The sequence below is a fragment of the Netta rufina genome (genome assembly GCF_964035555.1).
Source record: "Netta rufina genome assembly, chromosome: 20".
Lineage (NCBI taxonomy): Eukaryota > Metazoa > Chordata > Aves > Anseriformes > Anatidae > Netta > Netta rufina.
In genome coordinates, this window is record NC_140144.1 from 2,756,103 (window position 1) to 2,771,886 (window position 15,784).

General features: G+C 45.9%; 1 protein-coding gene across 3 annotated transcripts in view; it reads left to right on the top strand.

Annotated features, from left to right (window-relative positions):
• The window catches only part of LOC311217087 (discoidin domain-containing receptor 2-like), a 58,517-nt gene extending 43,285 nt beyond the window's left edge, over positions 1 to 15,232 (top strand). For all 3 annotated transcript variants that reach the window (XM_084298825.1, XM_084298826.1, XM_084298824.1), the window contains exons 9-17: positions 989 to 1,081; positions 1,591 to 1,748; positions 1,989 to 2,184; positions 3,408 to 3,652; positions 6,429 to 6,550; positions 6,919 to 7,116; positions 9,801 to 10,035; positions 11,418 to 11,567; positions 12,805 to 15,232. In XM_084298825.1, the coding sequence (XP_084154951.1) occupies positions 989 to 1,081; positions 1,591 to 1,748; positions 1,989 to 2,184; positions 3,408 to 3,652; positions 6,429 to 6,550; positions 6,919 to 7,116; positions 9,801 to 10,035; positions 11,418 to 11,567; positions 12,805 to 12,945 (1,538 nt within the window). In that variant the 3' untranslated portion in view covers positions 12,946 to 15,232. The remainder of the gene's footprint in view (positions 1 to 988; positions 1,082 to 1,590; positions 1,749 to 1,988; positions 2,185 to 3,407; positions 3,653 to 6,428; positions 6,551 to 6,918; positions 7,117 to 9,800; positions 10,036 to 11,417; positions 11,568 to 12,804) is intronic.
• The last annotated feature ends 552 nt before the right edge of the window (positions 15,233 to 15,784 follow it).

Sequence of the window (15,784 nt, forward strand, 5' to 3'; positions counted from 1 at the left end):
GTTAGTAGGGCACTGTGGGGCTACACAGTGGGGGAGAAGGTAGCAGAAACATTGAGAGAGTTGCAAAGGCAGAAAGGTCCAGTCTACAGAGGATGCTTTTCAAGCTGATACTGATATACATAAGCAGAAATGCAACCAGGGCAACCAAAAATTGGACTGTAGGACATTTCTATTTAAGGCAGTTGCCTGCTGCTCAAGGGGTCGATTTTCACCTGTTTTTACTAAGCATTTTGTTATGAATAATAGAACTACATCTATAGGTAGCAATAAAGTTAGCAGATTGCAGATTTATATATTTAGAAAAAAAAAACAAACAAAACCACTACCAACAACAACAAAAAACACAAGAGGCTGAAACTTTTGTTGCTTATATCTTAACTCTGAAACAGAAATACCATGAGGTGCTTTGAAAAGTTCTTCTAGACTCTGTCAAATCCCTTGCAGAAAACAGCTATCACCGATGCACTGAAAGCTCTAGCTTTCCGCTCAAAGGTCGATCAGCAGCTATAGTGAGAAGCCATTGCTGGAAGGGAGAGCTCTGACTGCATCTTGTTGCTTATCTTGCTGATAGCAGCCCCTGCTGGCTGCCCTCCCTTTTACATGTAAGATTTAGGCAGGCTCTCAGTCCAGCCCAGGGTGACAATTTTTATAATCACGTTTAAATGAGAAGGAAGGTTGGAGGAAAAAAAAAAAAAAAGCTCTTGATTCAGTCCCTGCTGTCTGGCCGAGCTCAGGGAAGGATGCTGAATGTGCTGGTGGTTTGCTGTGGTCGGCAGGTGTGGGCTGCTCAGTGGAGAGGCTGTGCAGCCTCCTGCAGGCACACTGGGAAGCTCGGAGGGAGCAGATAACTGCTCACGTTGCTCATGATTTGCTATGTGGGTCTCAGCCCAGTCTCACTTGGGAAGGCGGGGGTTATGGTCAGGATTGCACAGATTGCTGGCAGAAGCAGAGATTTTGTTGGACTGACACCTCCACTTCCCTCCCGCAGACATGGAGAGCGTAAATCCTATTTTGGTTACGGTAGCCACGAGCACAACAGATCTCCTGGAAACAGCACACAACGTTACCGAGGGCACCTGGGGTAAGGACTTCTGTCACTAAGGTCTCAAGTGTTGGGGGATTTCAAAGTAACATCCTAGCTAATGTAGTGTCTCCTTCCCTGGAGAACTGGGTATGGCCTGGTTATTGCCCTTGCACACAGGGCTGCATCTCACAGTCCTCCGAGCCTCAGCTGTGTCTTCTGGCCCAGGCTGCCTCAGAGCAAGTGGGCCGAATGCATACGTGCAGCCAGTGAAACTTTGAGAGCTGTCTGCTTTAACATGGATCCATCCAAGGAATCAGTTCCAATGCTAAGAACAGTGTGTGGCTGCAGAAGTCCTCTGCACAATTCTTAGCTGTGAACCTCCAAAGTGAGAATTTGTGATTAGAGCAAAATGAGGGCAGAGCTGATGTTAATACTGAGGGAGCTGCCTAAGACCTCTTCTGTACCAGCCTATGGAAAGGGACATGGTCTCATGGAAGTCAGCCAGCACGTGTAACAACCTGTGCTTTGTTGATGGCAGATTGTTCTTAATTCCTCTGTGTTTGCAGAAACCACGTCTTCTGTAACCAGCACCTGGATAGGAGAGAAGGCAGATGATTCCAATACCTCCATCCTTGTGGGCTGCCTTGTGGCTATTATTCTTCTGCTCCTGATGATTATAGTCATTATTCTTTGGAAGCAGTATGTTCAGAAAAGGTTGGAAAAGGTAATACAATGGGGCTACTTTGCAGGCACAAGTTTAGTTCTAAGTATTAACCCTAAAGAGCTCTGAATTATGTGGGAAGTACAGGGTTTTCCCTGCTCCATCTAGTAGCTAAATCTCTTCCCACAGCAGGGGAGGATGCAGGTCCTATCCAAGACATTACTGGAAATTGCTGCAGTTGCAGCCAGTACATTACTCAACAACTGAGCATCACCTCAGCAGTTTTTTTCTCTTTTTTGGAAGGCCCCACGCCGAATCCTGGAGGAAGATGCCACAGTTCGCCTCTCCTTCTATAGCTACACCATTGCCAACAACCAGACACAGATCCACCAGTCAAATCCCACCTATGAACGTGCTTTTCCACTGGATTTGGAATATCATCAACCAGCTACACTGCTCCATAAGCTTCCAGAGCTCTCCCAAAGTGCAGAGGATTCAGGTAATATAACCATCAGTCACCAGAAGTTAGGTATTTATTCTTTTATTATTTCCCTCATCTGTGAGTGTGTGCCAGTTTTCAGTGTCTGACTAATCTTCTCTGACTCCAATGCAGTACTAACCCAGGGACCTAAGACAGTATTGTGAAGTTCTGAAACTTTTTAGTACATAACCTTGGTAGATGAAGTACCAGCCCCACTAGAGGGTGGTGGCCTTTTATTATTCTCTTTAAAGATTGTTTATACGTTAGCCAGGTCATCTTCTAGGAGCTGGTTTTGGCAAGTACAGCAGCAAGTCATCGTTTGTCTCAGCCCCTTGGCAATGGAATCACTGCCTGCAGCACTCCCAGGCTGCCCAGACTGGCTGGTGGAAGAGGAGAAGGCCTTTAGCACCTCTCCCTGCAGCAAAGTCTTTGAAATTCCCATAGAAAAAGCAGAGGCAAATGCAGCAGGGGGTTGTCAGTGGTGCACTGGCTTCCAGCCCCTGGGGAGCTTTTGGATGCACATAGAAGGGAACACGTCCAAGAGGCTTTTGTACTCTGTGATGGCACTGCTGATTAACGAGTGTAAGGGCAGTGCTGCATTCCTCAAGGACCAACAACATGCTAAGGTCCAGCATTATGCTACAGAAGGAGATTGATTTGGACTGAGTCAGGATGTGAATTTAAAGCAGAACGATAGTTCTGGGTATTACTGAACATACAGGGAGTTAATTATAAAGAGTTATCCCATGGTGTTTATGTGAATAAGCTGTAAGAGGTATAGGGTACCATGATAACAGAGCATGTAGAAAATGGAGACTTCAATCTCCAGAGAGGAATCTAGAGCAAGTTTGATGTTGCAAGCAACATTCTGTACGTCAGGTAAGAGGAACAGATCAAATTTAGGATGAATCAGAAACAAGTAACCACTTCAGACTCATGCCTCCATGTCTGGGCAAGAATTTTAGCTCTCTGGATGGATCAGGGAACTGGTTAACACAAATTCACTCACAACTCACAGGCATTTGTTCTGGAGTTGGAAGAAGTGCAGCTCGTCCTGGTTTAAGCCCTAGTTAAAACAAAGTGCAGTCTTCCATCTCAATGCATGCTGGTGTAAGGTTAGCAGGTGTGCAGCTGGGCTTAGCTCCCAGAGGCCTGCAGGGTTCAGAGGAGTGGAGGCCAGGCTATACTGGTTTTAAGGCAGCGAGAGTGTCTGACTCCCCCTGTCTCTGTTTTTTCCTCAGTGTGCAGCGGGGACTATGCTGAGCCTGACCTGACCAAGTCTACTCCTCACCAAGGCTTTCAGAACAATGTTCCTCACTACGCTGAAACGGATATTGTCCACCTCCAAGGCGTGACAGGCAACAACATGTATGCAGTCCCAGCCCTCACGGTGGATTCACTTACCAAGAAGGACATCTCAGTAGGCGAATTCCCACGGCAGCAGCTACGACTCAAGGAGAAGCTGGGAGAAGGACAGTTTGGAGAGGTACGGCCATTCTCTTCCACGCTTTCTCTAACAGGAAGGAGTTGAGTAGCACAGCGAATCCTCTCAGCTGCCTCTCTGGCACAGCTGCATACACAGGGACTGGGGGACCTGCATCCCAGTATTGTATTTAGTACGTGTCCTTGCTCTAGAGTCGTAGAACGGTTTGGGTAGGAAGGGACCTCTAAAGATCGTTGAGTTCCAACCATCCTGCCATGGGCAGGGACACCTTCCCCTAGACCAGGTGGCTCAGTTACACTGATGTCCTTTAGCGTAGGCTTCAGAGAACCCAGTTCTGCACCTCTGAGGCTGCTGCCCAGTGCCATGTGTGAGTCTTTCATAGCACATAAGCTTTACAAACACGTGGCTGTTTGCTGCCTTTATCCCTATTTATGGCCCTACAGAAGAGGCCTGGGAGTGAGAGTTCAGACTGTTTCATGCTTTTCCATGGACACCTCAAACGTGTGATTAGAGTCAGCTCCAGCAGTGATTCCAACCAAGGCAGACTCATCCTGGGTGTAAAAAGAGCTTTCACATTAACAGGTGGAGGTTGTGATGGGGCTCTGCACGTTGGCCCTGGCCAAGACAGACGTTGTCCAGGCATTGTGGTGACCTTGCATATTTTCTGGCATCACTGCTTGCTCAAGTCCCAGTCTGTGTCAGAAGCCTCAGGCAGCATGATACATGCATCTGTCTCCTGCCAAGCTCTCTTTACTTCTTGGGCCTCTTTTGAGCTGTGAATGTCTTCCCCTCTCTTTTTCTTCACTCCCTGCTTTGCATCCACACATTACTGAGCCAGATTTTCCCCTTGTTTGCTCTCTCTTCCTCTCTTTTATCCTCCCCAGCTTTTCCTCAAACACAACCTTAAAATTTCTGTTAGCTACATTTTGGCAAAGCACAGCCCTTTACTGACTGCTTTCTCATCTGTGGATGTCCATACTTTTCATTCAATATTTTTTGTTCCTTCCTACTGACAGCGCACTTTCCCTGCCCCAGCCTCTCTCCTTGTCCCCCTCACTTCTTTCTGGATTAATCAGAGTACTGGAGAGGTGCTAACATCCTCAATCTCTTCACCTGGCTGTTAGTGCAGCCCCTTTTGTGGTGTGAATCCTGCAGTCTTGGTTTGTACTCCAACATGAGTTGTTGTTTTTTTTTTCCTCACTGTTTTGCTTCTGGTTTTTATTTTCTACTCATTCCTTTTCTTCTAGTAACTGTCAAAGCTTTCTCCTCCTCCTCCTTTGTGTTGTTAAACAGCAGCAGACAGGCTCTTCATCCCCGTTTTTCTTGGAGTTTGATTCATGGCCTGTTTCTTTCCTTGCATCACAGGCTCTTTTCCTCATTTTTGCAAATATGCTGCATCACTGTGCTCCCTTCTCTGCTTCTCACCTTTGTAGTCTCACCAAACTGGTCCTATGCTCTGCTCCTCTGCTCCAGCTTAGTGTGCAATTTTGCTTCTAGCAACATGTCTCATTCATGCTTTTTTGACTTCTCACCCGGGGCTTCCATAACTTTCACAGCATTTTTTTTCTGCTCCTAACTATCTACTTTCTGGACTCAGTGAGGCACTATGAGCACTTAAAATACAGGTCCTCACTACCTACCATGGCTCTTTCTTATTCCTGGCTTGTACAGCTGGTCTCTACTTGATGTTGTTGCTAGACTTTCAGAATTTAAGGAGAGTGAGTCTCATGACTGTACTTTCACCCCAGCAGATTTCATTCTCCATGTAACTGCAGCAGCCTTCTTGTACTTCTGTTTCTGAATTGTAGCTTTATCCATTTTCTGTGCTGTCTCCTCTTTCTCTTCACCATGTTTCTTGCATAAGTTCTTGATGCATTGTAAAATATATAAACAATATAACATACATAAGTGATATAAAATTAAGCTCTCATTATGTTCACCTTTCTGCTAGCACATCTGGTCTGCTCCCCTCCTTCAGTCCTTTTTCCTATCCTGCGCACTCAGTCTGTTTTACCTACTACAGCATTTCTTGTCCAGTTCTCTTAAATGTGCATTCTGATAACTTCTTAAGCAAATGTTTTATTGCATCCCTTCCCGCAACTTCTCTTTCCTACAACCCTGGCAGTAATTTCATGTCTTTAATGTGTTTTGTTTTTTTTTTTTGATGTGAAAAGACTTTGGATTCTGTGCTTTCCTAAGAGCATTCACCTCTTCACCTTTGAGTGCATTCACAGGTGAGGTGTTCACACCACACACACACATGCACTACTCCCCTTTTTTCTGGAATTAAAGGGTTTTGGAAAGCTGTCTGTAATTTCTGGACACTCCTCAGTTAAGTCTGAGCAGTGACTCAAGCCAGGCTAGGCTGCAGGACAATTCTGTACGTGTACAGCTGTTGTGTTGTGATACATGCCAAGTGTGCTGCAGCCACGTAGTCTGCATGCACATGCATCATAACGCAGGCAGCTCCAGGCACAGGGGCCTTCTTGAATATCTCCAGTGTTTGCTGGGCAAATTGGACCCCAGTCATGTACTGAGCCGATGATCTACATGTGTGGAGTAAATTCAATGCCATGGGGACCCATCAGGCTGCAATCCATGTCTCTTTCTGCATTGTGGGCTACATAGTGTACACACACAGTCTTGTTCAGGATTTTTGGCCAATCTATGGGCTATTTGTCATCAGAACGATGTCACTTCAATTAGATCATTCACTTGGTCATTCTACCAGCGCTGACCGAATTGATGACCTCAGTGTGTCGTTTTGCTCTGGCTTTCTGCGTGTGCCTGCTCTCATAGCTGCCGTTGCTTTCTGCAGGTACACCTCTGTGAAGCTGATGGCCTGCTGGAGTTCCTGGGGGTCTCTTCTTCAGAATTCACTCACCAGCCGGTTCTAGTAGCAGTGAAGATGCTAAGATCAGATGTCAACAAAACAGCCAGGTAAGTACATCCAATGCCAACCACCTGAGAAGGAAAGCAAATACTCCCCAGGCAACAGTTTCACATGGTTTAACACTATTGACTCTGTAAGAGAAAAGCCTCGGAGGGTGCTGAGTGTTTGTGTAAAGAACAGGATGTAAGCAGAGAGCTGACGGTAGGAACAGATGATGTCAAACTGAAATGCTGTATTAATCCTGTTTGCTGGGGAAGGGGTAGATGCTGCACACAAGCCCAGAACCATCTCTCAAACTCACTGTATGCAGATGTGTAAAAGTCTCTGTGGTCAGGGACTTTCTTACATGCTGCTTTTGCTTTCTTTAAACCAAGGAATAGTTTAGGACTCAAACCTTCGTTTTCTGTTTTACAAGAAATGATTTCCTGAAAGAGATCAAAATCATGTCACGGCTGAAGAACCCAAATATCATCCGGCTTCTGGGGGTGTGCGTGCGAGATGACCCACTGTGCATGATAACAGAGTACATGGAGAATGGAGACCTCAATCAGTTCCTGTCACAGAGGGAGATCTACAGTAAATTTGCAATTTCAAACAACATTCCCTGTGTCAGGTAAGAGGAGCTGCCCATACGTAGGACAAATTGGTGATACAGAGCTGCCAGTTCCTTGTGCCGTGCTTTCCAGGCAGCAACCTTCCAGCCTGGCCACTGCCACAGCACATACTGTGGGCACTAGTCCCACTTTGCATGGGACATTGTTCTTGAGGCCTCCAGAGATGCATGTTCCTGTGAAGTGTCCCTGCCTGGGGGCTGTTCTGGTCACAGTGACCATCTGACATATGTTGTTTACTGATGTACCCATCTGTTTACATCAGTGGGCTCACATCAAATATTTCATTAAGTGGCAAACCAGATGCATTGCAGCTAGAGTTTTGGGATGAAAATCAAGAATTTCTCTTAGACTTCTGAGATGTTTTGTACATTCTCTGGATGCCTAAAAACATTATGTAAGGGAAGCTGAGTGTGGAGCTTCATTGAAGGAAAGATTTCATCAGCTGACAGAAGGAGAATATTTCACTGACAAAGACAAACGTTTTCTGTCCGCAGTGACATTTATCTCCCTCCTCTGTGGAAGGATTAAATCTAACATGAAAACATCTCTACTATTGCAGAAACTTGTTCCTCACAGATGAGAGTTGCACATACAGCTATCATGTACTTGGCTTCATAAAAGAAAACTGACAAGAAATCACTGTATTGCTTAGCCTTTGGCATGTACGCCCACAAAGAAATAGATTTATTTACAGTTAAAGAGCTAGGCAGTTAGGCAGAGCAAGTTCTGTTGATGGACTGGACAGGAGATGTCTGTGTCTTACCATGTCTAGACAACACCCCTGCTTCTGCCAGTAGCTGGCAGTGGTTAGTGGTCCTGTCTGGGAATGTTAAACAGGCAACATATAGGGTCATGACACATCAGGAGCAGCTGTAGGATGGGAGAGGATTTACATCTGAGTTGACGCATGTTCCAGCTCTCTCCTGTCTCTTCCACACAGTTGAAAGAGCTTTTGCCTCTAGACTCGGTTTCTCTTTTTTTTTCCTGGCCATAGTTTCAGACTATCTTTTTTCTTCTCCTCCTCACCTTTCATCTGACTTCAGCACTGACATTCACGGGGTTCTTCCCTGCTTTCCATTACTTGGCCCTACCCATAAGTTTTCCTTTCTCTTCCAGCTGCTCTTTCATCCTCTCCTTTTGTCCCTCCCAAGCAGATAGAGTTTCACGTTAAAGGAAGCCTGTGTGGCTGGCTCAGATGTCTGTCTGTGTAGGAGTTAGTTACTGATACTGAAATGAATCCCCATGCCAAAGAGTGCAGCTTGTCTCTCTGCCAGTTCCTATGGGTGTCTGGTTGATGTGGCAAGGTCCAGCTGTCCGTACAGCTCCTCGGTGTTTGAAATGCATCTCCCACTGCCTCTCTGGCTATGTAGCAAGTCATGAAGATGAGTCTGCTGAGAAGTGTCTGCTCCTCTGTATGCAGAGCTGCTTGCTCTGGGCACTGGGAGCCAGAAGAGAGCTGCTGACAAGTCCTGCCAGGATGCAGAGGGGATGGGGTGGACTGGGCATCTTGGATTGGAATAGGAGCATCACCAAGCAGGGAGACAAAACGGCAGCTGATCGGGGGAAGGGAGAAGGTAGGGCCTGGAGGCTAAGCCCCCTATGAAGCAGAAAGCCAACAGCCAGGTTAACAAGGTAAAAGAGTTCCTTCTCTGGGGACGTGATGGGTCCATGCAGATCAGAAGCATTGAGCTGACGATGGGACAGGGCTGAGTGTCACCTGGGTGGGCTGTGGTGGTCACTGTGCTGGAAGGCTGGGAGGGAAGTGGTGCCCAGACCCTCCGGCCAGTGCTGTGTCAGGGGAGAGGGGCTGCCTCTGGAGCTTTGTAGCAGCAGTTTAGCTGTTGGTTAGAACAGGTAGGTTGGGTATGTTATCATTAGATAGGTTGTTATAATTTAGATAAAATGATAAAGCTTTTGTCATTGCCACAAGAACACTGAGTATGGCTTTTTATTTCCTGAGCTTAACAGAGAAACACTAACTGTGAACAGCTCATTAGATTTGTTTTGACAAGTGCTTGTTTATGAAGTGTTTGAGCATGCACAGTGGGAAAAGCTGGGCATCACAAAATAATGGTGTGTGAAGAATGCTGAAAGTCAGGTGGTCCACATTCTGTCTGCGTATTGTGCAACTTTATTAAAATTATCTTAATTTTGGTAATGGGAAAATTGAAATTTTAACAAGTGGGTAATACATCAGTTTACATAGTTATATAAAACATAAAAAGTAAGCTCTCTTAAATGTTATGTCACATGCTTACTGATATAAGTATGTGATAATGACGGTTTGAAATACTAAACTCGACAATTTTTGAGACTTGAAATTCTGAGATTGTACAGCTTCATTTTTCCTGGCTTTCTATGAAAAGTTGGTGCTTTGTTGCATGATCTCTTTGAAAATCTTGGTAGTAATGCTTGATATTAAATACCTAAGGGATTTCAAATCCTAAGGGCCCTGAATTTCAGGGACAGGTTGTCTGTTCTTGCTTCTGCAGCTCAGGAAATTGGCCTAGCCTGGCAGGTTGGGATGTTGGTGCCCTAGACAGTTTAGTTTTGCTGTTAGGGCAAAAAATAAAATGTCAGGTCACTGTAGTACATCAAATGCAAGGTAAAGCAGTAAGAAATGCCAAGTAAGAGTTGAGTGCCAAGAAATGTACTGACTTTGTTTTGTCATCTTTCAATGCAGCTACTCCAACCTGCTGTACATGGCCACCCAGATTGCCTCTGGAATGAAATATTTAGCATCTCTGAACTTCGTGCACAGAGACCTGGCAACTCGCAACTGCCTGGTGGGAAACAACTACACCATCAAGATCGCAGACTTTGGCATGAGCAGGAATCTTTACAGTGGGGATTACTACCGTATCCAGGGCAGAGCGGTACTGCCGATACGTTGGATGGCCTGGGAAAGCATCCTCCTGGTAGGCACTGCACAAAACCATTCTGTCTCCCTTCCTCTGGTTCTCAGTGTACCCCTGAATTTGTGACATATATGTGTAACAGCCTTTACAGCTACAAATGGCCTCTGGTGAGTTGTCTGTTGGGTTATGTTGGACATACCTAAATCTAATAGCCTGGAAAAGGAGGGTGCCCTTGCAAATTAGGCACATCTGGAGCCTAATTTGTGTTCTGTTTCTGACATTCAGGATTCCTGCTGGAGTCATAAGCAACTCGCCTTTCTGAGCTTGCTTCCCCAGCTGTGAAGCCTGGAGGGGCAGGAACAAAATTTGACGAGCATCAAGTGCCAAGTCTGGGCTTGAGGTTGAGGTTTTGTTTTGAGTTTAAGGGTCCTGCTGGCTCCCCTCAGGAGACTGTTCAGCAACCCAAACACACCCAATCCAGAGGCGATTCCTAGTATTCATCCCAATATTTCTTTCTCAAACAAGTCGTTAGGTCATGTAGTTATACTTCCTTACAATTTTTCTATGTACTTGGAGGGGGTATTGTAATTATGGCTGCCATTAAAGGCTGATGGTCCTCAACTTTTTTTTAAGTTCACCCTCTTTTCATGGTTACAGCTTCATCTAGACTATAAATCACTCCTCTCCTTTCTTGTGTGAATATCTTCCAAACCTTTGCAGCCTACCAGGGTTGCCAGATAAGCCTGGACAATCCGGGTCTGGGCTGTTTTCTGACAAAACAGGCCCTCCAGCCCCCGATTGTTGTGTGTTATTTTGTGAGCAATCTTTAGCTTCTTTTTCCTTCAAAAACATATTGTTCCAAACACATCCAGTTTGGGCACATTTTTTTAAAGACGGAAAACAGGGCAGAGAGCTGACTGTCACCAACTTTTACATTTACAAAGATCAAAATTATCCTGGCCTTCCTCTAAGAGCCTGCTTCAGCTCTGCTTTCACCCCTAGGGCTTTGCTCCTTGTTCAAAGGTTTTTCTGTACTGCACTGCTGTGCTTTGGGTGGAGGTAGGCAGCAGCTCTCCACCCTGCTGCCACAGCCTACAGCATTGTGCTACTGCTGGAGGCAAATGCAGACTTCCTCAAGAGGAATGATAAGTTGCTAACTTTCTCCGAGACTTGCCCCGTTTTAAGAGGTTTGCCCCAGTGAAAGCTGCACCTTATTAGGTGCTGTGGGTCCACAAAGACATGGTGCTCCTGCCCTGCAAAGCAGCAATGTTGTGCTTTGGTCCCTTTGTGCATTGCTCGGAGCAGGTCACCTGCTCTACTGTCTTTATAGAGAGTGTTTTCCCAGGTGTGAATCCTCGTGTTTAGAGAGAGCAGACTGAAACATCCTTTGCTAAACATGCACTGTGGGCAAACCAGGCTTACAACATCCTCTCTGTTCACAGGGCAAGTTCACCACTGCCAGTGATGTCTGGGCATTTGGGGTCACACTCTGGGAGATGTTCATACTGTGTAAGGAGCAACCTTACAGCCTCCTCTCAGATGAGCAAGTCATCGAGAACACGGGAGAGTTCTTCCGGAGCCAAGGAAGGCAGGTAAGAAAGCAAATGTGACTTCTTCCTTCACTTGACCTTGATTGCATCCAAACTGATCTCCTTGAGACCCTTCTGCTGGCCTTACATTATCTGCAAAAGTCCCTGCTTCTATTACTCCTCTTTTCAGACGTGTCCCACCTCTCTTGCCCTTCGTCCAGGCTCATTGGACTGGCTTTCCTCTCTTGGAGTCCCACTGGAAGAGCCTCCTGGCCTGTCCAGTGCTTCTTCCGTGTTATAAGCCACTTCTGCTTCAATCTGCCTTTGCACTGTCCTCCTTAGCTTTTCTGGGCTGTCCTACGCAAACCTTTTGCTTTGTCAGTTTTTTCTGCCCTTAGTGTTTCCTCTGAAAGACAAGGAAGCACTCACTGAGGTGGGGAAGGAAGAATCATTAGCACCCAGGGGTTAGATACTCCCTGTGATATCTCCAGCTATGCTGAGGAGCTTTTGGCCATCCCTAGTTGATGAAAGGCTTTTCTGTCTCATTATCCTCTGTTGCTCCAGGCAGGAGTGTACAGTCCACTGTTCTTGCCTTCGTACCCTTTAACACAAATATCAGTGATGACGGTAAATAGAGCATGACAATCCAGCCCACTGATGATTGCTGTACCCCAAGAGTGGATATCTATTTGTTTGCTCTTCTCCCCAGATTGACGTTTAGTATCAAATAAATTAAAGGATTAAGGGAAATTAAAAAAAAAATGCAAAGTTTTATTCATTTTCTCCCAGATACTAATGATCTAGTGAAGAGTCTAAAAGATCAGTGTATAGAAATGAGAGGAAAGAAAAAAAAAAAATGCCAACCTGTGCTGTAGATAAGCTCTAAAAGGTGTTTTTTCTGTCTCTGCTAACAAGCTGTCACGATGCTTAGAAAGCCTCATGGGTTGTCTACGGTGAGTGAAAGTATTTGGATTTTATCGTGGTAAATTTAGTTTTGGTTTGTGTTTTTCTGTCTCTTGGAACACAAGTCTCTCTGAAGCATTCATGTTTCCTGTGGGACAAAGGACTGTTTTATGACCGGCTCATCAAACAAGTTGGCAAAGTGTCTGCAGTGCCATCTGAGGTGGTGTCGCAGCTCCATGCAGGCTTCACTGCCAGATTCACGCTTAATGGATTTCAAACATTGCATGACTGCTGTGTCTTGTAACGCCTAGACCGAAGCTGTCCTGTGGTTTTCGTTTAGTCAAGGTTTGATTCTTTTAAGGAACAAACACTGAACTTGCTGTATTCTTCTTTTCAGATCTATCTCTCCCAGACTCCTCTGTGCCCTAACCCTGTGTTTGACCTGATGCTGAAATGCTGGAGCAGGGATATAAAAGATCGTCCCACTTTTGACATGATTCACCACTTCCTGCTAGAACAAATGGAATCAAACATTTGACTCCAGAAAAAGAGACAAACTGTTGAGAACAGAGTGACTCTGGTGTCTCTTTGCCTGTACCTCACAGGAAGATGGTCAGGCCACCTTGCTCTCCTCCCTTGACTGTACCGTATTTAATTGAGACGTCCATGGCAGCTGCTCGTTCTATTGGCCATGGTCTGACGCGCAGGACCAGAGGATCTCATTTGGTTGAAAAATCATCTCCTCTTCTGAATCATTTCCTGGGAATACTGTGAGAGGGGTTTTGTTAGATACCCACACGCCTTTGGGAAAGACGAATGAGTAAAACTTTACAAGGGACTTGGAGCTCTCTCCTGGTTGGAACAGAAAGGCGCCAGCCTGAGTGAGAGCCACAATTCAAGAACAGATTTGTAGGAGTAAAGACTTCAGTCTTCTAAAACTATTCCATTAAATCAAATGGAAGTCTTGTGCACATTAGCAAGTGTTTCTGTAGGCTCTTGCTAGAGATGATATGTATAGTAAGAAACTAGAACTGACTAGAGCTAGGAAATGGTTTAACAGACTTGAGAACTGACGGAGCTGGATTTAGCAACCCTTTGGAAGTAATGCTACCAGGGTCTACGGAGGATGCTGATAGAGTCCAAGATCATGTTCTTTTTTCCTGTGGTTGTTAAGCACTGCTTTTGTTATATATGTGCATTTTCCCCACACTGGATTTTTTTTTTCTAGAAAAAAGAAAATTAAAAAAATGAATGTTAAAGGTCATAGGAAGGTCACTACAGTAGATCTTCTCTTGACCTGCAAATTAAGGTTAGGGTAGGGAGTTTGTATTGAAAAGTAGCTGATACTGTACTACTGTCACTACGTAGATTTATTAGCCTAATGAACTTGTAGCCACAATGGACTGATGTGCAATTAATCCTGTATAAGTACCCATTAATATGAGATCTCTAAGTTGATGCTGTTAAGTGTGCAGGGGGAACTTAGATTTGGTGAAAGCGAACGGCTGAGAGCAGCCCCCGCTATGTCACTTGTCATAGCTCACGTGAGAGGAAAAGGAACAGGGCACGTGCCATTGCCGGCACGCACCTGCGCACACACTCGGATTTATTTCTAGCATCTGCAGTCCCTCTTCAGGTCTGCAGCAGGTTTAGCGCTGTCAGCCAGGCAGATGCACTTCGGCCCAGGCTCTGTTACTGCTGTGATCAAATCTGGCATCAGGGTGGGACTGCCACATCCCGCCAGTTCTGATCAGGGTGGCTTTGCGTCTGATTTTGGATGCTTCCTGTACAACACGAGACAACTTGCTCCTTGAACCGGGGTTGTCTTTTTGTTTGTTGTGTCACAAATGGCTCGTTCTCTGGAGTATTTTATAGGGCTCTGAAATACCCTTGGAGTGGGTCAGAGAATTCAGCTTGTTTCTACAGTACATCCATTGTGGATTTATCAGGTGCCTGGGGAATACTCTGCTATTCCCTTTGTAACTGTTTAGCAAGATATTACGGACCAAACTGAGTATTTCATAAGCTGGGAGGTTAAAGTTCAGCACTTTTGTTTCTTTGTTTCTTATTTTTCCAAACAGCATCCAGTATAACATGTATTTCCAGTAAAGGTTGTAAAGATAATTCCTATCTTGGCCAGCAGCATAGTGTTCACTGTGCTACGAGCTACATCGTGTCTGTGCTACGAGCTCTGTAAGCGGACACCGCTGACGGAGGGAATGCCAAAACAGCTCTAATAAGAGGATAATTATGGCTGTTACGTTGAAAGAGAAAACCTGTCCCTGCGTTGGCAGACGCCAGGACTGAGTGTGCTGTGTCTGCTCCCCAGGCAGAACAAAGCTGGTCCTGAAGCTTCCCAGCTGCCCCCAGTCGTCCTGCTGCAGGTCGCTGTGGGAGTCCCCGGACTGCGTGTAGGCATCGCGGTTTGGGCTGGTCCTCTGAGCAGCCTTCCCGTGATGGAGCACGAGGCATCTCATGCCCTGCGAGGGCTGCACGGGCTCGGGTGGCTCTCACCACAAAGCAGGTGTTTGCCCCCTTCGACCGAGGGGCTCTGGGTGAGCTGCTGCTGCCACACATGTGTGCTGTAAGTACCTGGCGTGGGCGACAGGAGTCAAAGCTGTTGTGGTCGTGTATGCAGCCATGCGTTGGTGTTATTGCTGGAGAGTTTTCATCCTGTCCTGGAAAACAGAGCCGAGTTATACACAGCCGTGTGCGTGACCTCCTGTGTTTTGGAGTTCAGAGGTTCCAGAACGCTGTAATGTCACCTGGGTGGGCTTTGTCCTTCTGTTATGTCAGGACGTGCTGTTCCTCCACTGACATACGAAGTTTCTCTCATATCAATAAATTCTAATGATAACCTTGACGAAAGTGAATTTCTGCTTTTTTTTTTTTTTTTTTTTTTAATTTTGCCTAGGTCTAGGTGTCTGCACTGAGGACAGATATTTTGGTGTGACTGTTCAATAACTTTGGTAAGTGTGTGAACCCAGGTCTGGAAGAAGCAGCCAGTGCAATGCAGCTGCTGCTCCAAAAGGAGCAGACTTTGGAGGAACTTTCTGAAAGCACTGACAGGGTGGCCTGAGCCCCAGGGAGCCGAGACAGCCAGTGGGACACAGAGTGGCCTGGGGTCACTCTTCAGTGCTGTGAATATGGTGCTGTGTTTCCTTACGCAATTTTTTTTCATATTCATATTAAATTCAAAGGATGACCTGGGTTGGGAGAGACCTTTGTAGGTCTCTAACCCAGTCAGCCTCTAAAAACAGCTAACTTCAAAGCTGCGTTGGGCTGCTCAGAGCTGTGCACAGCTAGGCTCTGAAGGTCCCCAAGGATGGAGACATGGGCACGTGCTCCGACCCTACCCCAGAGCTGCACTGCTCTTG